The 23,758-nt window shown below is 32.7% G+C and overlaps 1 protein-coding gene across 1 annotated transcript; it reads left to right on the top strand.

Annotated features, from left to right (window-relative positions):
* The first annotated feature begins 19,235 nt into the window (after positions 1-19,235).
* On the top strand, positions 19,236-23,758 carry LOC139850554 (alpha-mannosidase-like). The gene is made up of 14 exons (XM_071840120.1): positions 19,236-19,794; positions 19,916-19,999; positions 20,596-20,684; positions 20,781-20,955; positions 21,536-21,739; positions 21,841-21,912; positions 21,987-22,100; positions 22,235-22,335; positions 22,552-22,645; positions 22,781-22,948; positions 23,057-23,143; positions 23,269-23,331; positions 23,409-23,465; positions 23,545-23,758. Exons 1-14 carry the CDS (start codon positions 19,582-19,584, stop codon positions 23,620-23,622), a joined length of 1,599 nt encoding a protein of 532 aa, XP_071696221.1. The 5' UTR covers positions 19,236-19,581; the 3' UTR covers positions 23,623-23,758.

Genomic DNA, 23,758 nt, shown 5'->3' on the forward strand with positions numbered 1-23,758 from the left:
AACGTCAACGCTACTTAAGGCCTAGGGTGATCCTTGGTACCACTATGGGACGCTTGTGGATTTCGAATGCCAAACTTAGATTTTGGTCGAGAATTCCTCGGCCAACCGGTAACAATTGATCATTCAAGTGACTCAGCGGTGGCATAGATGTTTGGGTATGGTGCACAATATCAAACCTGACTATAGTGATCATACAACACTTAGTCACTTACGCACTTAATAAGTGGTGAACTTATTAAGAACAACTCACTTAGTCATCTATCCTGGTTTTGTGTATTACATATGTATTACATGAAATATTATCCAAGATTTTTGAAACTCCTATAATTCATACTCAAACTTATATAACTCCCTGTTATATCACGTACCTATATGCCTTATGCCTTTATGCATCAGTTTGCGAACCGGGAAATGTCATTGGGTTATCACAGTATACGAATTGAAAGTCTTTAATCGAAAGATTATTAGATTACATACTTATCATTTTATAATCTCGACACGTCATACTGCCATTATTGGAGTATAGACAAATCATATCTTAGCATATTTATTCCCAATAGACCTTGTCTAACACTTTTCCTAAATTTCCTCCGTAAATTACAGAAATCTTTCTGCTATATATACGTATTCAAGGAGACGAATATATCATTCAATATTCAACACCCATTTCATATCAAACCCTATTCCAAACACATAATATGGATTTCTCACCTGATTCCTCAAGTTCTTCTAGCTCCAAAGATAGCGTGACAGGAGCACACCCACCGATCAATTACCGTGATTCTTTAGAAAATGGGAATGGGTTCGCGAAATACTCACCCTATGGAGAAATGAAGAAGGTACTCCTTATCACGAGCCAAACTTACCACCAAACGTCGGAGTACTCGATCCACTTACCGGCGAACTTGTTCGCAATACCGTTTTCACTCTTTTCGCAAGGATTTTCCATCTCGAAGGTCGACTCGATGTAACCAATGACAATATTCGTCCTCTACTCCCGAATTCTAACCAGAAAGGGTTATTAGAAGAAGTTAGAAGACTTCGAACTAAATATCAAGAATTGACAAACCTTACAGAGGAATGGGTAGAACAAATCCATAGACTCGAGCGTAAAGTAGAAACCCTGGAGGAAATAGTGCGCGATTTGGTAGCTAGGCTCACACTTACTAACCAAGTACCACAAGCAGCACTAACAGCAGCACCAGCACCACCAGTACTATCAGCATCACCACCAACAGCATCAGCTTCACCAACGACAACATCAGCATCCCACGTCTCAACATCATAATCGGTACCTCAAACATCGACATCATACACCCATAGATACTAAGGAATATTAGTAATAATGAGTTAAGATGTATTGACTCATTCTTCCTGAAGAATTATATATGTATACTTTATATATATATATGGTTTGGAACAATAATAAATCTTTTCGTACTAAACTATTACGTGTGAATCTTAACTAGTATGTACTACTTGGTTAATTCATATCACTAATACGCTATGATGTACATCCTTCGTTAATGACTTAACAATCATTAATCACTGCTTCAATACAATAAACTCCATTTCATAATAAACTAAGGGTATTATTCAAATGCATGTGTGATTTTACACTCCTATTTTTGATGTACTCGAAAATTTCTCGAAAACATCATTTGTGCCTTATGAATTTCACAAGAAATCCACGAGCATCAACATCATATACTGAGGTATATTAATAACAATGAACGATGAAGTATTGATTCATAACTTCATTAAAGAAATATTCCGCGACGATTATGTAATCTCTAAAGTTTTGGAGATTATTTATTCTCGTTTCAACCGTAAATCAAATGAGTTTAATATTATATTAACTTATTAAATCCATAATTACATCTGAAGAAAATATATATGTATGTATATTTTCATAAAGATTGTATTTAAAAATTCTTTTGTACAAACTGTTGATTGTGAAAATATTTTAACGGGTAGGTAATACCCAAGAAATATCTAACATTCACATTAATATATTACATTGTACATTCTTCAAAATCCTTGAAAACATATCGGATTGATAATCAATGATTCAGATCAGTTAACCTTGAGAATGCTGATGAAGCAGCAAAAGCTGTAGATGGCCTTAATGATCAGAAGCTTGATAATAAAGAATTGTGTGTTGGAAAAGCTCAAAAGAAAATCTGGTATTGAAAGATGGATTGAGCAAAACATGAAGGAGACCAAGGATAAATCCCAAGGACTAAACCTATAACCAAAGAATCTAGATGATTCGATTTCTGAAGGAAATCACAGAAGATCTTTTTACGCATTCTAAATCCTTACAGAAGAATTTCTTCATTATCCATCGATTTTAGAAATTCTAAAATATCATCGTATCTTTCGTTATAAATATCCTTGATATTTCTAAAGATATCTTCATAACGATTCTTGTCCGCAATTAATTATCTCTTTGCAATATCTTTATTACATCATAAAGGAAAACTGTTTAAGTTTCTATATTCCGTAAAATTTAAATTCAAATTTTGAATGATTTGAAGTAGTGTTGAGAATTGAAGTATGAGTTAGTATAATATAATGACGTCAGGCCAACGTGATTATATTACAGTAAGTCATGCTAAATTTTTAATGGAAGATGATGATTCATAGACTTTATAATCATCATTTGCCATGTTACACGACTCTTACATTCTACTTAATCTCTGAACATATCAAGAAAATATATTTTTGATAGTTCTATCCTCAGTATTTCTGGTAATTTACCAAATCAAATCGTGATATTACGCTTAGAACAGTAGGTCCATTCGAAACTTCATACCTACAAATTCTGGACCATTACTCGCTTTACTTAGAGTCGATAGGAGAATAAAAAGGCAAAGAGCTCCGACATATAAGGGAAAATATATAGCCCGATAACGATACCGAAATTACAAACCTTGTATATCAATACGTATTGCAACGTAAAGACATGGGAGAATTAAAAACACTATAACCCCTAGGTAATAGTAGAAGAAAACAAATTCCTCTGGTGGTAAATGAAAAAGAAGAATGACTGAAATGATAGTCAGAAAAATATCCAGGATAAGAACTGGATGGAGCATTCTCACAATCTTTGGAAGTATGAATTGAGGAAGACATTATAGAAGTGGTGAAGATAATGAAACGGAAGAAGCTAATTTATAGCAAAATTCCAAACACAGCAATTGAAGCAATTCACCTCATTTAATCAAAGAAAATTTCAAATTCCTTAATTACCAGAGAATCAAATCTTATGGATTACGAAGATTTCCTTTAATCCCTTGAATTTCGGAAATCAATCGTGACTACGTCAAAAGTTAAGGCGAACATTTAATTTCTCATTCACTCTTTTACAATAGCTTCGTTTATACGCTTCCTATAATCAAATCGTTTTATCCATATTATTCAGTAGTGATAAAACTTTATTTTTTTTCAACTTATATTCATCATTACAATATTCTTGTTGTAAACAATGATGATCTCTATCAAACTTCATGACTATAATTTTCATGAACTACTCTCTGTTTTTTTTTCTACCCTAATATTATGACATAAACACTCAAAGTTTTAAATAAGCTCAATACTATTCATAACACATTTTATGTGTACAGTTTACTAAAATGCTCGTATAACACCATCATCCCTTTTGAGGATAACCTAGTCAAATGACACTCTTATTAATCCTTTAGATAACCTCCTCATTAATGATAAAATGCACTTTATAGAAGAACCTGTAAGAAATTAGGGTTCGTATTATTTAAATGCATGAAACAGAACAATATTCTATCCGTTGGAATTCACGAAAGGCCCCGAACCTACCTGGGAACGTGAAGACCAGATAAAACGTAAATATCCTCGTCTAGGTACGAACAACGCCGATTGATGGCAAAAACTAAATTTCGGGACAAAATTTCTTTTAACGGGTAGGTACTATAACAACCCTCACTTTTCGATTTCCGATTTTACTAAAATACCTAGAGTTGTTATATACGAATAAATTTAACGTTGACCGAATAAACGTACGCTTAAAATAAATAATATAATTATAAATATTATAAATAAGATTATGATATATAATATAACATAATTACATCAATGAATATATATATAATATTTATATTACTTTTGTTATTTAGTTAATAGAATATATAATTAACTAAATAATAAATAATATTATAACATTTATAAAACTAATAAAAACTATAAATTAATAATCATAAATTTTAATTTTTATAAAAACTAAATATAATAATAATTTTTATATAAAATTCGTATTTAATAATTAAACAAATATAGAAATAAAATGTTTAGAAATATATTAAACAATTTTTTTTTTTAGAATTTTATACAAAATAAAAATAAAAACTATATCTACTTTTAATAAATAAATACAAACTACTTTTTCTTTTAAGATTTACTTTTAATAAAAATACAAACTACTTTTCTTTTAAGATTTACTTTTAATAAAAATACAAACTACTTTTTTTTATTTTAACTTTTAAGATTTACTTTTAATAAAAATACAAACTACTTTTTCTTATTTTAACTTTTAAGATTTACTTTTAATAAAAATACAAACTACTTTTTCTTATTTTAACTTTTAAGATTTACTTTTAATAAAAATACAAACTACTTTTTCTTATTTTAACTTTTAAGATTTTACTTTTAATAAAAATACAAACTAATTTTTCTTATTTTAACTTTTAAGATTTACTTTTACTAAAAATACAAAATACTTTTTCTTATTTTAACTTTTAAGATTTTACTTTTAATAAAAATACAAACTACTTTTTCTTATTTTAACTTTTAAGATTTTACTTTTAATAAAAATATATACTACTTTTTCTTATTTTAACTTTTAAGATTTACTTTTAATAAAAATACAAACTACTTTTTCTTATTTTAACTTTTAAGATTTTACTTTTAATAAAAATACAAACTACTTTTTCTTATTTTAACTTTTAAGATTTTACTTTTAATAAAAATACAAACTACTTTTTCTTATTTTAACTTTTAAGATTTACTTTTAATAAAAATACAAAATATTTTTTCTTATTTTAACTTTTAAGATTTTACTTTTAATAAAAATACAAACTACTTTTTCTTATTTTAACTTTTAAGATTTTACTTTTAATAAAAATACAAACTACTTTTTCCTATTTTAACTTTTAAGATTTACTTTTAATAAAAATACAAAATACTTTTTCTTATTTTAACTTTTAAGATTTACTTATTTTATTTTAATTTTTTTTTTACCTAACATTTTCAACTATAAATACCACATACATTTCTCATTTCAAACTTACACCTTAATCTCTCATTTCTCTCTTAAGAACTACTTCTAGTTGATATCTCGATCACTTACTTGCTTTACTTTCCTTTCTTGCGTGGAATACTTCAACTGCTATTTAAGGTGAGTTTCATTACTCCCTTTTTATATATATTTTTGGGCAGAGAATACATGCGTTGTTTTATAAATGTTTTACGAAATAGGCACAAGTACTAAAACTAATTCTATGTGGGTTTAAACCAGAAATATACCCTTAGCTTGGTAACATTAAACTACCTGTCTATGTACGGTAGGCGCGAATCCTAAAGATAGATCTATTGGGCCTGACAACCCTATCCTGACTATGGGATGCTTTAGTACTTCGAGATTTATATAACACACCTGATTCGGTGTACTTTCAGAGGGTAAAACATGAACGTTAAGGCTTGTTACCGGGTGCCTACAACTTATAGAATGCTTTTATACACTTGCTAGTGTACGGATATTCATGAAACTGAAATCTTGTGGCCTATTATTATAACGAAAATGATTGATTTTGATAAACTAATGAACTCACCAACCTTTTTGGTTGACACTTTAAGCATGTTTTGTCTCAGGTGACGAATAAGATGATTGCCATGATTGCTACCTGATGAATTGAATGCTGCTACGTGGAGTCTTCATTTCATTACATTTACTTTGCATTAAGACTATTATTATTATTTCAGTTTAAATTTGATGTAAAACTTTTAATGCTTCCGCTATTTTATTAATAAATGTTTTATTCAAAATGTCTCATATAGAGTCGTTCTCGTATATACAACTGTGATTTGATATAATTAGTCACAAATACCCTAGGCCCTATTTTGGGGTGTGACATAAACCCTGACAAAAATGGTGCGTGATTTACAAGCTATACTTATTACACCAACATCATCACCAACCTCAGCACCAACAGCACTTGTACCACATACAGCAACATCCACATCACCAACCTCTACATCACCATCTGTACCGTGAGCGTAATCTTCGTTCTACCTATCGTTCCATCTACTTTATCTTATTCTACATATCAATCTACATCGATTATCTTCGTTCTACATGACGATTATGTAATCTCTAAAGTCTTAAAGATTATATATTCTCGTTCTAACGGTAAATCAAATAAGATTAATATCTTATTGACTCATTAAATTCATTATTACATCTGGAGAAAATATATATGCATATATATTTTCAAAAAGATTGTAATTAAAAATTCTTTTGTACAAACTGTTAATGGTGAAAATATTTTAACGGGTAGGTAATACCCGAGGAATATTTAGATTTCACATTAATAAGTACACTGTACATTCTTTCAAATCTAATTCAACAGTCATTTACTATCCTATTTACAACCACCGATATACGTATCCGTTCACCGCAGAATAACCATTTTCATTCAATTTCATATTTGGATTTTGACTTATCAGAATCCAACAAGTGGCATAATGAAGAAAACATTGGACAAAATAAAAATTGTTAGAAACAAACAAATTAACTATGAGAATTTTGTTAAGAATCCACGCTAACTGTTCCTAGCAAACTGATTACATTTTATTTATCGCAATTTATTTATCGTCATTTAATTTTTGTTATTTATTTTACGCACTTTAAATATCGGGACACGTATACAATGTTTTGACATATCATATCGACGCATCTATATATATTATTTGGAATAACCATAGACACTCTATATGCAGTAATGATAGAGTTAGCTATACAGGGTTAAGGTTGATTCTATAATAATATATATACTTTGAGTTGTGATCGAGTCTGAGACATGTACACGGGTCACGATACGTATTAATTAATTCGAATATTATATATTAAACAATATATGAATTATTAAACTGCTAACTGTGAACTATCAACTATGGATATCAATATTGGACAATTAAAATGAATTAAAATGTTGATTATAACATATAAAACTAAACAATTCTTCAAGTTGCCACTTGATTTCATCTTAAACCTCTTTTGTATCTTGACGATTCCAATCTGCGTACAAACCTTTCATGATTTTTGAAAAATACCTCAATCGAGAGGATGAACCAACCGCACTTCATCTATGGAAGAAAAGACTGATGCATATAGTTATGCACCTGAAAAACTCTCAGAACCTGAGTAAACGTTTAACACGTATCTGTGCTATCTCCTTTGGCGTTGTTATTACCGAAAATAACATTGCATATTCTTTTCCAAATTAGCCAATTTTGTCACAGCTCCAACAAATCAACATCGACTTTCATTCGGATTAGTCTTATTATAACCTTGATATATAAGTTTACCTTTCGTCAACGTTACCGGAGAACCGTTTATATTCCACCGCATTAGCAGTAAACTTACCAGCAACTTCTTTGATCATTGGTTTTCTGAAAAACCATTATATTTATCGAAATCCTATCATATATATTCATCCGTATCTTGTAACGAGAATTGCCATACCAATTACCAGGAATTAGCAATCAGTATTTTGAAATCTCGCAGCATGTCTACATCAACAATTGTATGTATACATATAACATTTATCTCTTAGAATTATGATCTTTCATTCTGAAATTCTGAAAAGCACCCAGTCTACAAATCAATACTCCAAATTCTGAAGAAAAAAAAAAGCTGAATACAGCAGCACAAAAAAAAAACTGTACACGACTTTAACAGTCGGAAGTTTGATGATAAAGAATAGTATGTTGGCAAAGCTCAGAAAATTTGGTACTGAAAAAAAAACAGATTGAGCAAACCATAAAGGAGACCAAGGCCAAATACAAGGACCAAACCCTATATTCAAAGGATACAGGTAATTCTGGATCCGATGAAATCTTTAGAGAATATCTCGCTCCGAGGTCATGTTAAAATCTTGCGGAAAATTTTTGTTCATCAACCTTCGAACTTAGAAATTCCAAAATATCATCATAAATATCTTCGATATTTCTGAGGATATTTTCATAAATATTCTCGTCCGAAATTATTTATCTCTTCGTGCTATCTATATTATATCATAAAGGAAACTACTTTAGTTTCTAAATTTCTGGAAAATTCGAAATTGAATTATGAATGATTTTGAAGTAGTGTTGGAAATTGATGCATGAGTTAGTATAATATAATGACACTTGATCAACGTGATTATATTATAGTAAGTCATGCTGAGTTTCTAATAAAACGTGATGATTCACAGACCATAACGCCATCATGTGCCATGTTACACGACTCTTACATTCTATCTAATCTATAAACATATCAATAACATATTTTCCTGATAGTTCTATCTTTTCTCTTGAATTCTGGTAATTTAACCAAGCAAGATCGTGCTATTACCATCTCTCTCTTAGAACATTAGTCATGTTCATTCGAAACTTCATACCTACGAATTCTGGACCATTATTCGGTTGACTTAAAGTCGAGAAGAGAAAACAAAAAGATGAAACTCCATAATATAAAGGAAATAAAGAGGGTGGATTTATAGTGAAATATCTGACAGTTCAATCAAAACAGATTATCGCATTTAACCAAAGATGATCCTAATTTCCGTAACTATCGAAGAACCAAATCTTATTATGAAGATTTTCTCTAAATCCCTGGAATTCCGAAAATTCACCGTGACTACGTCAAAAGTCAAATCCTATCTCAACCTTTTGTGATAGCTTAACTTATACTCTTCGCGTACTCGAATTGTTTTATCCATATTACTCAATGATGATAAAACTCTAATTTTCAACTCATAAAAGTCATGCAAACATTCTTATTGTTATCCATGACGACCTCGATCAAATTTTGGGGACGAAATTTCTTTAACGGGTAGGTACTGTGACAACCCAGAAATTTCTGACCAAATTTAAACTTAATCTATAAATATTTTTGACACGATAAGCACAGTCTGTAAGATTGAGTCTCAAAAAGTTTGAACTGTTTCATATATTCATTTACTTTGACTATTCCCGACGATTCACGAACAATTGTTTGTAAATAATTATATATATATATATATATATAATTATAATAATTTGAAGCTAGAATATATAATTTAAACATTTGAATTAAATATGTAAAATAAGGTACAAAATAATGAATCTATATAAATATATATGACTTCTATGTAAAATCATTATTATATGTATATTGTAATTTATATATAATATATATAATAATAAATATTCAATAAGAATTATTACATATTAAGACTATTGAATATTACAAGCTAAAAATATAACTGTTATAGTTACTTTTAATATTACTATAAATATTAATATCAATATTAGCATTATTAATAGTATTGTTATTATTATTAATGATATAATTATAGGTAAAAGATTATGATCATGAAATAAAAATGTTAACTATAACTATTATTAAGACTAGAATTTTTTATTAATATTAATCCTATTATTGTTATTAATAGTATTAATATTTTTATTACCAATATTATTATTATTATTAACATCACTATGAACAATATTATTAATAATTATTATTATCAGTATTATTATTATTTATTTGTTATTATTATTATTAATTATTATAAGCTTTATTAGAATTAATATTAATATATTATTTAATTATTCATATTATTGGAATATAATCCTTAAAAACAGAAAATTCGTGCAATTTGGTATACATCTCAATCGACCTATATATCCCTGTCTCTAATTTGGATAACACAACAGATTTACGATCCATAACAGATACAAAAAAGTCAATTTCCAATCTATAGAAGCAGCCAAATTCAGTTTGATGTCACGAATCACTTTTTATTTCTTAATTATATTTTTTTCTGAATTATTCTTGCTGTCAAAGATTTTGAATATAAAACTCGATTAATTTAGTTGTAATAGAAACCAAAATGAGTCACAATATCAATCATTAATCACAAACTCCTTTAACAGCTCTCATTTATTCGAATTAAACCCAAAAAATGGAAGAACACAGGTTATTACCTCTGTTCTTGACTTCTTTTACCAATAGCTCGATTTAGAAATTAATTGAAAAATCTATAATTGCAGATGTATTAGGAATCTCACGCTTAAACTATCTGCAAAAGATTATTTTCCAATTCTCCCTGGTTACTCTGAATTTTCAAGTCAATGTTTATAAATAAAAAGTCAACGGATTTGTTCATCCTAAAATTCAAAGTCATGTTTATGTTTTGGATTAAATTGAGGGTCCAGAGAGTTTATAGAATCGATTTAGGATCCTTTTCATGTTTTAAGCATAGGCTAAAACATCCAAAAATTTCGAAATTGATTTAGAGTTCATACGAACTCATCAGAACCTGTTTCCCACTTCTATTTTCTTTCTTTATTGTTTTAAATGATTTCAGAAGTCATGAAAAGTTTCTGTTTAGTTTATGAATACAAAAATCCAACACATTTGGTTATGGTTATAGTTGATTGGGTTTCTGGTCGATTAAGTTAAAGAAGAAGAAGAAACAGTTAGAGAAATTGGGTATATTTTCTATTCTGTGAGATAAATCAGAAAGAAACACATAGAGCGATGGTTTGAGGGGCTGCTGGGTTAATGAAGGGTCGAGGGTTCGATCCTAGGCCGTGGCATTTTTTGTGTTAAAGGTAGTCCTTTCTTATTAATATTATTGACATTTTTATTATTATTATTATCATATCATTATTATTATTATTATTATTATTATTATTATTATTATTATTATTATTATTATTATTATTATTATTATTATTATTATTATTATTATTATTATTATTGTTATTAATATTATTATTGATATAAGTATTATTATTATTATGATTATGATTATTATAATTAGTGTTATTATGAAAATAAAACAAGTTATTATTAGTGTTATTATCGATTTTAATGAACATAAGTTTTATTACTAATATTATCATTATTATTATAAAAATGATTATCATTATTAGTATTATCATCATTAATGTTAATATTGAGATTATTATTAATCTTACCACTAATATAATTATAAGTATTATCATGAATATTACTATTATGTAACTACTAATATCATTTTCATAACTATTATTAACAGTAAAATTAATACTTTTATAGTTATTATCATTAATATCATTATTAGTATTATCACTAATAGAAATATTAACATTATTACCTTTATTAGAAAAACTTAAGTATTATAATTATTATAATTTTACCATATTTAATATTATTTTAGTATTATTATAATTATTATTTTTCAAACAAATGATATATAAATATATATATATACATATAACATAATAAAATTTATATTTTTATATACAAAATGAAAATATGAAGACATATACATATTATTAATATAAATATGACATAACTAATAAATTCATATATATACAATTGTTCGATTTCAAATATGTGTATTAATATATACAAATGATATAGGTTCGTGAATCCGAGGCCAACACTACATTGTTTAATGTCGTAATATGTATTTTTACTACAACATACAGTAGGTATGAAAGAAATCTTCCGCTGTGCATTTGCTCATTTTAGAGATATTACTTGGAGTCATTCATGACATATTTCAAAAGACGTTGCATTCGAGTCGTTGAGTTCATCAAGATTATTATTAAGTCAATTATAGTTGGATATATTATGGAATGGTATGCATGCCGTCAACTTTCGATGAAATGAAAGTTTGTCTTTTAAAAACAAATGCAATGTTTGTAAAATGTATCATATAGAGGTCAAGTACCTCGCGATGTAACCAAATGTAATGTATTCGTCCTGATGGATTAGGACGGGTCATTAAAAATACTCTCAAGACGACCTTTATGGCGAAACCTCGTTTTTTCCCGGAGTATATTGGGAACGATCGGATGTTGATGGAAGATTTCTATCGAACTTTGAATGATGATTTGCAGGGCAAAATTAGCGTTGGTCAAGTGAACTCGTTTGCAGAGTTATTCAACATGGCTAGGGGTTTCGAATCATATTCGCGATCGAAGGTTAGTGAGCCTTCAAGTAAGAGAAGGGTTGATTTGTATGGTGCTCCAAGTAAGAAAACTAAGGGTGCAAGTGCGAGTATGGGTAATATAGAGAAAGGCATGACGAGTTCTCGTGCGCCTAGATGTTTCAATTGTGGTGTTAGGGGCCACAAGTTATGGGAGTGCACAATGCCGAGAAGTGATGATGGAATGTGCTACTATTGTCATAAAGAGGGACATCGCAAGCCGGATTGTCCCGAGTTGGCGAAGGCGAATGCCGCAAGGAGACGTTAAGGTACGTTTCATTTTAATAAATATGTCATTGGATATTTATTATGTGTCGTTGTGTATGAGTTTGTTGAAAGCATTTATGTTGTGCATATTCTGTTATGGGTGACATTCCTAATGGAATTACCCTACGGTGACGTTTTGATTAATGGGCGAAGGGCGTAAGACTTGGTGCAACCAAGCATTCCTTAGTGTTGGGAAATGTTTCTACCAAGCCTTGGGAATGGGCTTTGGTGTTTGGTCGTTAAGCGCATGCTTGCTTTCGTATTGAAGTTGAGGAACCATGAGGTTCGACGGGTGGATAAAACCCTAAAGATCCAGTGTTTGATCTCGATGTATGTTGGTAATGGAGTCTACGCGACGCGGTGTTAGGTGCCTCGTTCATATCTATTAGCGTGGTATTCGACTCTGATGATGTTGCGGTTACATTGTACTTAGGGTACTGGAGAGAAACCCTTAGGTACATGAGTGACTAGGTGGAAAATTGACAAGCTAGAGCAATCGGAGGATTGTAAGATTAAAGTTTGTGTAATTGTGGTGAACTCTTCACTCGAAGTGTTTAAGGATTGGTTAAATTCCTACGTGTGCTCAAGGTTGGAGCAAGGTATCGTGATGTGGTTATGGAATGGAGTTCTAAGTGGGGGAGTTTGAACTCTCAAACGAAGACGTTCTAGTGTATTGATATTGGACGATGCTCGTATGGATTCGGAGCTAGCGTTGAGACCTACGTTGGTCGATTGTAGTAAAAGTACGATTTGGAATAAATTGTACTCATGGTTTTGGATTTAAATTATCACCGAGGCGGTAATGTGATGAATCTCAATTAGAGATAATGGACGTGTTTGACGAGCAAGTGAGATCCCTCGGTTAAGGGATGTGCGTGTCGGATTCTCTTCTAGAGAATTTTTGTTTTGTGCCTATGTGCGGTATGGGCGGTTCTTGCTTGATTGTGGTGGCGTTGTGTAAGAATACGTATGATGCGTGTACGTGTATGATGGATTTTACTTGGGTGGGTTAGTCGCGGTATTAAGACACCACCTGGGAGTTAGTGTTACGCGGTGTTAAGTACACTAATGGATATTCGTTCGGGGTGATGGTTAGTGAATCTCCGTTAGGATTCACTATAGTGTAGCAGTGCGCGATGTTACACTACTCGATGTTTGAGGCCAAAAGAGCGTGTGATGATGGTTAGTGGTATCCGTTAGGATTCACTGTGGTGTAGCAGTGCGTGATGTTACACTACTCGTGGTATGAGGCCTAAAGAGCGTGTGTGATTAGTGGGTTATGGCCATTGACTCGGTCCACTAACTTCGCCATGGGAGTAGAGTTATATCGGTATGGTATAACATTATCGGGAAATGAAAGTACCGATGGGGAATGGGAGTACCATTCCTGTGTTGAGATTTGGGAAGTGGATCACGTGTGGATGTGGATTCATGGTGACGCGTGTAGTTCGGTCATCTTATTGTGGAAGTGAGTCTCGTGTAGTTCGGATTCACAATGACACGTGTGGATGCGCTCATTATATTGAGGAAGTGAGTCTCGCGTAGTTCGGATTCACAATGACACGTGTGGATGCGGTCATTCTTTTGGGATAGTGATTCTCGTGTAGTTCGAATTCACTGGGGCGCGTGTAGTTCGGCCAACCCCGATTGTTGTGCGGTGGAGGTAGTGAGTCGCGTGTGGTACGGATTCACTAAGGCGCGTGTAGTTTTCGGCCAGCCTTCATGTGGTTGTGTTGTGAACTATTGGTTGTTTATACACCAGTGGTGGGGTCGTGAGGACCATGTTGTGTGATTAGTGATGCGACAGCCGTGTTTCGCTCACATGTTGTTGCGGGTGTGACAATAGTCGATTTTGTACACCTTGAGATTTGCGTTGCCATAGTCATTTGGGGCGCTAGCAGATTTAGTCGTTTGCTTACGACTTTATGATAATTGCGTATTGGTCGTGTTGCGCACTACAAGTGATGTTTAGTGTTAAGTGTTATTCGTAAGGATTCTTGTTGATTCGGTCTTCATCGTTCGGGTTGTTGACCTTAGGTTGAGACTTGGTTGCTTTTAGCATTGTCCTTGGTAAGGGTACGCTAAGGGATTAATATCTCGGTAAGAGATTGGTTGAGTTTTTCCCGATGTGAGGGATTGGGCAAGTTTTAGTGCTCGAATTTGCGGATTTAATAAATCGCGGATGAAGATTTAGTGTTAAAGGCGATTCATTGAGGAGAATTGCCTAGAGAAGTTGGAAGGAATCATGACGGTTCCGCGCATGTCAAGCGATCGTGGTAGTTTTCGGATGTTGTGTGCATTGCATGTCCCGAAATGCGTGCACGTATGTAATTGGTAAATGGATTAATCTTCGGGTTTATGATAATTGTGGTAGAAGTCGGTTTGGAACGTATATTCGAGGACCATTGAGTGTGGGTCCGTTTGGTTACGTGACGAGGATCACGAGGACGTGATCGATTCTAAGTGGGGGAGAGTTGTAAGACCCTAATATTTATTGTACATAGAGTATTATTGGTGTACATCAAGTGTGTGAAGCGTGGAACAATTTGTAAACTGGCAGGCTGTTCTGACCACTGTGCGCGCCGCGCAAGGTCAAGGGTGCGCGACGCGCACCCCATCTGGGACAGTTTTCATGTTTCGTTTTAATTAGAGTTTAATGAGGGGCTTTTTGGTCTTTTCACTTGAGGACGGATCTGAGAGCTTATCAGCTGGTTTGGATCCAATTTTGGATCACTTTCACATCCATTCAACACTCTCATCCATTCTTAGAGAGAGAGAGTTCTAGAGAGAGAATTAGGGTTTTGGAGAAGAAGAAGCTCGAATTGATCAAAAGCTCGAGTGTTAAAGTTGTTCACCTCGTTCCTAGCTATGTTTTGGTTGATGTGGTAAGTTCTAACTCCGAATTTCAATGTTTGATTTGATATTCAAAGTTAGGGTTTGAACTTGAATTGTAGAGAAACCCATTTAAACTCTTGAAGTGAGTTCATTGATGCTAGTAATCGGGTTTATTGTTGTTGTTGGTGAGTTTTGGGTTGAAAACCGGCTTGGCCATGATTTAGGACTTGGAATTGGGTTTAATCACTAGGTTTGGTGATTATGGAAGTGTTGGAACCCATTTTAGTGTATTTGAAAGACTAATTTTGAATTGAGTCAAAATTAGGGTTTATGGGTGATTTTGAGAATGATAAGTGTTTAACACTTGTGTTTGAGTTTAATAGGCGTATTAGGACCATTTTCACTTGTGTTAGTGATTATTGGTTAGTTTGGGCGAGTTTTGTGCTTGAAAGTGCAATTGGTCGAAATTGCACTAAGTGTCGTTTTGAGTTGGTTTGTAAATCCACTCTAAGTGTGTTACTTGTATTGTGATATTGGAATAGGTACATTCCATCGACGAGTTGCGGATTATTCGGTAGCATTCATCAAGACGACAAGGTGAGTGTTAATATCCTATGTGCATATGTATGTGTAGGATGGGTGCGGGTCGAGTGAAGTGATTCTCGGCTATAGAGCTCACTTCACATATAGGTGGATTTGATGGACTTGTATATAGGTCCAATTGACACGGTTGTGCGTTTTGGTTGACCACCTTTGGCGAGGTGCACACTTTGTGTGTACGTTATCACATATGCTTGTGATGTGGATTATACAACCCCAATGGCGAAGGGTTGGTATTGAGTTGTGATTGGAGAAGTGGATCACGTGTGGATGCGGATTCACGATGACGCGTGTAGTTTCGGTCATCTTATTGAGGTAGTGATCTCGTGTGGTTGCGGATTCACTAAGGCTCGTGTAGTTCGGCCAACCTCGATGTTGTTGTGGTAATGAAGATAGTAGTCTCGTGTGGATGCGGATTTACTATGGCTCGTGTAGTTCGGCCAATCTTCATTGTGGTAATTGACTTTTGGTATTGGGTTAAGGGGTTAACCTTGGTCGTTGTACGCTTTATTGTTATATATATCGTTGTATCGTTGTGATGTAGCTAACCCTCCGGGTATAGCTTGTTGGAGTGGTTCATATCGTCGTTGGGGAACTTACTTGTTGATTATTAGCTTGTTATATAGCGGTTGAATGGTATGCTTAGTTTGCCTTATACGTGGATGCTCCGGTATGTGTTATTTGATTATTTGTGTGGCGTGTCCATTTTATGCATATATATATGTATGTAGTATATTCTCACTCACTAAGCGTTAGCTTACCCTCTCGTTGTTTACATTTTCTTATAGATTTGCATGGAGGCGGTGGCTCGGGTAAGCGTGGGAACTAGTGGACTCGCATAGTTTGCTTTAGAAGACTTTCTTTTGGATTTGATTAGGATTTGGTAGCGTATCCCCAATCGCCATGCTCGGCTTTTATGTTGTGTTAAAAACATGTAGTCGAAAATTGTATTTCGTACTTAATTCATAAAACGGGACGATGTGGGCCCGGCGTCGTAAAACTTGTTTTATTATAAAAACGTGTGAGTTTTACCTATTATAATGTGTTGCGAAAACCGTTTAGTCTAAAAGCGTCGGGAAGCGATTGATCTTTAACGCAAAAATGTAAAATCCGAACAGAAGCTGAATGGCCTTGTGCGCGCCGCGCACAAGGTGGGTTGCGCGCCGCGCACCCTACTGTTATAAAAAAATAAAAAATTTCTTCCTGCGTTTTCGGTTGGATAACGGTTTGGGTCGTTACACCTTAACAGACAGAAAATCCGATCCCCGGCAACGGCGCCAAAAACTTTGTATTGCTTTATATTGTTTTTCTATTATTTCTCGCAACTTTGTCTCAAACAATTATATCCTCGCTTCCGCTGGTGTGGGTGCGTCAGACAAGTTTTCATAACAGTGCCGTTCGGCACAATAAATGAGGTTGAGAGAAAAAGGGTCCCTCTCCACTAATATATACTGTATTCTCGAGTTCTTTTTTCAGCTTAAAGAAGTAGAAAAGAAAGGGGATGAGAGTGTTTTATTATCCTTCCTAATCCGTCTAAATATGGGCGGAGAGTATTGTTAACAAAATATAACTATACTATCATTTCTAATCCTCTACTCTCTTCTCTTTTGCACTTAAAATAAAAACTCGAAAATCACTGTTATTTTTTAATATGTATGTTTCCTTTCCTTTCCATTAAAAGAAAAACTCGAGAATTCAGCGATAGTGTATTTAGAGTTGTAATCTCTTAAATTCAATAATTTGCTTGAAATCTGACGGACCAATCAGAGCGCGACATGTAGCACGACAATCACATGTGATTGAAAAAAAAAAAATTTGAATTTTTTTTTTTTTTTTCTAAATTTAGCATATCAAATCCAATCAAATGTGATTGTAAAACTCAATCACATGTGATTCTGCATATCAAATTCAATCACATGTGATTGAAAAAAAATCTAAATTTTTTTTTTTTTAAAATTTCCACCGAAAACAGAGTTTAATTCGATGACTTGATCAGGTTTGTTAGCGTTTCGTGATCATATCTTCAAAATTTCAGACTTTAATTCGGTGATTTGATCAAGTTTTGATCAAAAACTTGGTGTTTGAATGTTTTAGCACAAACTTACTGAAATTCGTCATTATCCGTCATTTTACTGAAAAAAAATTTTCCAATCACATGTGATTGGATTTGAAATACAGAATCACATGTGATTGAGTTTTACAATCACATGTGATTGACATGCAGAATTACATGTGATTTACTGTATGTCAAATCTAATCACATGTGATTGAAAAAAAAATTTGGAAATTTTTTTTTTGAAAAAGAATATTTTTTTTCAATTTTTTTTTCCAATCACATGTGATTATCGCGTTACATGTCGCACTCTAATTGGTCCTTTGAATCTCAACTTAAAAATTAGTTTCATGTTAATATTCCTCGGTGTATTTAATTGCAAAATATTTTTATACTCCGCAATGAACAAGGTAAATAGGTATGAATTAGGGATGGCAATAGATCGGATATGGATCGGGTGGTGCCGTATCCATATCCATATCCATTTAGTTTTTGTTCATCCATATCCATATCCATTTAATTTCAGTTCATCCATCCATATCCATATCCACTGGATTAAGCGGGTTAATGGATATCCGTTGGATATTCAAAAACTGTTATAATATTTCCGAATATCTACAAAAAAGTGTACTTTTTGTCGAAAATAGAACACAATTTGTTGAATTTACCATCAAACATAGATTATGACAAATTAAATGTGTAATTTGTATGTTTATCTTGTTAGATATAGGTGTTTTATTATAAAATATCATAGTTAATATATTATATGGTTGCAAGCAAAATGTATGTGTAACAGTAAATGCATTTTTAATATTAGACGTGTATACATATATCTATATTTATGTATTAATATATGTATTTCGGGTTTTAATAGATATATCCATGGATGATACTTTTTCATTCATATCCATATCCATATCTATTTAGGTTCATCCATATCCGTATCCATATCCATTTAAGTTCATCCATATCTATTAAAATCGGGTAGATCGGGTGAATATCCACTGGATCGGGTGATTATTGTCATCCCTAGTATGAATGTTAGGCCTAATTGTATAGGAACTTTTGAAATAAAAAAGGAGCAACAAAGCTTGCTTACCCAAGGATTATTAGGGATTATCGGAGTACTTCTTTTCCTTTAATAACTGAAACTCAAACTCTGCCACTTATAGAAGTTGGTACACAACGTCCCATGAAAAAGCACATGTTATTCCATGTATTTCATACTTCATTCTTCACACATACGCTGACACAATCACCGACCACATGTTACTGTAAATCTTGAAAAGATAAATATTTTTGGATAGGGGTCAAACAATATAAGGACCCACTAAAAGTTTAATATTATCCTAAAATTGTTGTTCCATTCAAAGTTGGAGTAATCAGCCGGCCGAGGGAAAACCAAAGTTTTGATTTTGTTGGTACCCCACTAATTTAATGACAAAATGGCCTTTCAATATAGCATTACTTTATACATATTGCATTATATATGTGTCGGTAGAAGATAAAACAAGTGGAATTGGGTAGATAATATATGAATGGTATTAGGGTTCTTTAATTTTGGGGATGAAGATGGTTAATTTGTTAAAAAGTTTTGACCTTTTATGGTTATTTGTAGCCTGTGTTGTTTTCTCTTGTAAAGTGATTTGTGGGTATGAAACTGGAAGTGGAATTGTTGAGGGGAAATTGAATGTGCATTTGGTTCCACATTCACATGATGATGTGGGTTGGTTAAAGACAGTTGATCAGTACTTTATTGGATCCAATAATAGTATACAGGTTTAAGATGTTCTAAATTAAAGTTGAAGTTTGTTGTGCATTTAAATTGATTTTTATAATTATAATGAGGTCAAATGTGTGATCTGACTTTTGAATGTGTTCTTGATGTATTGATTTTTAGGGTGCTTGTGTTGAAAATGTATTGGATTCGGTTGTCATGTCACTGGTTCGTGACCCGAATAGGAAATTCATATTTGCAGAGATGGTATGAACCTCAATTGATCAGATATATATATATATATTTCAAATTTTATACAAAAATTGATTGAAATCTAGTGTTGAAGATATAGATATTCTAATTAAGCTTGCGTAAACTGACGATTATATTGATAGTCCATGTAATACTTAATTATGTTTATGATTAATTTTTCATGATATGTGTATCCTGTAAGAAATTGGTATGATAAGAGATGCTGATTGAGATAAAAGTAAATTTGTTTACACAAGAAGAAGATAACAGTTAAAAACGGATTTCTGTATGTAATCGTTGCACCTTTGAACGAGTGATCCATGTAAAACTGACCTTCGTTGGATGTTTTAGGGCCTTGGTTGACGTTTTGGCGCCGTTTTAGGGTCAGGTTGTTAGGGGAGTTTCATTTGTTGTTTTATGAGTTTGTTTTCAGTTGGTGTGTATTTGTGCAATGTATTGTGTTGTAACTGGGTTTAGCCTCAATAGTTGAGTCAATTAAATCTTAGGATCTTTCAATCAGACGCTATTGGATCAGAATCAATAGTGCCACTTTTTAGATCTAATTTTAATTAATTTCTGTTTTTTCGCCAAAAAAAAAAAATGTAAAACAGGCCTTTTTCAAAAGATGGTGGCTAGTGCAAAGTGGGGATATCCAGGCAGAGGTGAAAAAGCTGGTTACTGCAGGCCGACTAGAATTCGTGTATGAATGTATATTGTAAAATTGATAATATTTTTTGTTACTTTCCCAATTTGTCTGTTTGTCAGAAACTGATGTCTGAAACAATTGTGGAATCAGAAATGGAGGGTGGTGTATGCATGATGAAGCAGCTACACATTACATAGACATGATTGATCAAACTACTTTGGGTCATAGTTTAATAAAGTCTAATTTTAATGTAACTCCTCGAGTTGGTTGGCAGATAGATCCCTTTGGGCATTCTGCTGTTCAGGCCTATCTTTTAGGAGCCGAGGTAAATCTAGATCTTTGGTTATCTTTGATCGAATAAGTTCGGTTGCAAAATGGGTGGGTTGGGTAATAGTTCAAAACAGGTTTGGTTTAAAATGGGTATTTTTAGTACGGGTTAGGTCGGGTCGGGTCAACCCAAAGATTTCGTTGTCCACTGTAAAAGACATATCTTTCTTACCATTGATCGAATTAGTTCAGTGGCAAAATGGGTGGGTTGGGTAATAGTTTCAAACAGGTTTGGATCAAAATGGGTATTTTCAGTACGGGTTGGGTCGGGTCAACCCAAAATATCTTATAGTCCACATTAAAAGACATTATAGATATATAGTATGTTAAAAATAATTACTAATGCTAAAAGTTTAACAAAATTATTTTTTTTTTTTATAAAATTTTCGAGGACGTTTTATGCTTAAAATACACTATGACCAACTTTTGGCCAGTTTGATTCGTTTGACTTGTTTCTTAGCTATGTTTGTTCTACCCATTTGACCCATTAGGGATTAACCAATATCAAAATCCACTAAATGGGTTAAAATTGACACCTGCTATATTTTGCTAAATGAATGGTTATGTTGTTCATACAGCTCGGGTTTGAATCCTTGCATTTTGCACGGATTGACTACCAAGATAGAGCAAAGCGAAAGGTTGATAAAAGTCTTGAAGTCATATGGCATGGGTCCAAAACATTTGGTTCATCGTCTCAAATATTTACCAATGCATTTCCTAGACACTACAGTGCACCTGATGGTTTTGATTTTGAAGTTAGCGAACAATTTGAGCCCGTTCAGGTTCTGTTACTGTTAACAAAGTGAACTTCCATTAAGTAGTAGTAAATATTTTGTGTTCTCGTTCCAATAACGTCTCATTTTTCATGATGGTGACATCACAGGACAACCCTCTTCTCTTTGACATGAACGTTCAGAAACGAGTTAACGATTTTGTTGATGCTGCATTGACTCAAGTAAGCATTTATCTATTTATTTATTTTCCTATTGAATATTTGATTGATGATATTTTAGAATATGCATCGAATAGGCAAATGTTACAAGGACGAATCATATTATGTGGACAATGGGAGATGATTTTCGATACCAATATGCAGAGTCGTGGTTCAAGGAAATGGACAAGCTAATTCACTATGTTAACATGGTACGTTTTCATTTTTTTTTTTTTTTTCTTTTTGTTTTAAAGGCAGGTACGTTTTCAGTTTTATATTGTAGGTTTATTTATTTATATAAATGTAACTCTACTTGAAGCATTTATAAATCTGCTTACAATTGCAGGATGGTCGAGTGAATGCGTTATATTCCACACCATCTTTATACACCGATGCAAAACTTGCTTCAAATGTGACTTGGCCGCTCAAAACCGATGACTATTTCCCGTGAGCTTTTTTTTCAATTATTTAAAGCTAGGAATAAAGTCATTGAAGTTTTTACCTTTCATGATGATATATCCACTCATGTTTATATAATCCACACTACTATGCAATAAGTACTTGTACCGTACAAGTACTCAATGCATGAAAAAGGTAGATTTATCAAAAACATGAGTGGATATATCACTAGCCTTTCATTAACATGGTTGTTTCTGACGGCAGATATGCGGATGGCAAAGATTCTTACTGGACCGGTTACTTTACAAGTCGTCCTGCTCTCAAAGGATACATACGTTCATTAAGCGGATACTATTTGGTAAATTAAGTATATGGATTTTCAATATCACCATTATTGATCAACATTTTCTGTCGAGTTGTACAATGTTTTTGTATTTTTTCTACAAAAACGTATCCCAACAATTATTCAGAAACTTTTTTGGTTACAAATTAGGCAGCAAGACAACTTGAGTATCTAGCAGGAAGACGAACTGTAGGTCCCACTACTTATAGTCTCGGAGATGCATTAGGAATCACACAACATCATGATGCAGTTACTGGTACCGCTAAACAACATACAACAAATGATTATGAAAAACGGTTAGCAATTGGAGCTCTCGAGGTACAACTTTGATTCATCTTTCAAAAACTACAATTTCCATGCAATTATATATTATATTATGTATCTATTAATTTCTTATAATTATTTGTATTAATTCTTTATCAAAAGGCCGAGAGCGTTGTTAGTTCTGCTTTATCATGCCTAACATCAACTTCCAGTAATTGCAGTACTATATCCACATCCACATTTACTCAGGTGACACTTCGAACTTATCTAACATTTTTAAAAATTCCAATACGTACAAATTTGTTCTTCTGATTTGTGCAAAGATTCATGTGTTGCGTATAATCGAAACTTGACAATTCTTACTTTTGTCGCAGTGTCCGCTACTAAATATCAGCTATTGCCCACCAACAGAAAACATTCCTTCCGGGAAGAGTTTGGTAATACGCCTCCAAAATTTCCACTATTAATAATTAAATATTTATAATAAATTCACTTTATTATTTCCGTTAATTAGGTTGTCGTCGCTTATAACCCTCTTGGATGGAATCGAAAAGATGTCATCAAGATACCTGTGAGTATATAAGTGGCATGAACAAATAGTAGTATTAACATTTTGTGTACTTCTGAAACCTTTTTGTTTGACTTTATAGGTCAAAGATGCTAATGTTGTTGTACAAGACAACGAGGGTAACACATTGAAGCACAATTCATTGAATTCAATAACGTAACGGGCGATTTAAGAAGCTTCTACACTGAGGCTTATTTGGGAATTTCACCCCAAGACGTTCCAAAATATTGGCTTTTGTTTCAAGCAACGGTCCCACCGTTGGGTTGGAACACTTACTTTATAACTGAAACACCTGG

The sequence above is a fragment of the Rutidosis leptorrhynchoides genome, chromosome 5 (assembly GCF_046630445.1).
Source record: "Rutidosis leptorrhynchoides isolate AG116_Rl617_1_P2 chromosome 5, CSIRO_AGI_Rlap_v1, whole genome shotgun sequence".
Lineage (NCBI taxonomy): Eukaryota > Viridiplantae > Streptophyta > Magnoliopsida > Asterales > Asteraceae > Rutidosis > Rutidosis leptorrhynchoides.

Bases quoted from the DNA above. Each gene is read 5' to 3' on its own strand.
- LOC139850554 (XM_071840120.1), top strand. From the start codon at position 19,582: ATGAAGATGGTTAATTTGTTAAAAAGTTTTGACCTTTTATGGTTATTT. The intron at 22,101-22,234 runs GTACGTTTTCAT...TTACAATTGCAG, and splicing joins TAATTCACTATGTTAACATG to GATGGTCGAGTGAATGCGTT. The intron at 23,144-23,268 runs GTGACACTTCGA...CTTTTGTCGCAG, and splicing joins CCACATCCACATTTACTCAG to TGTCCGCTACTAAATATCAG.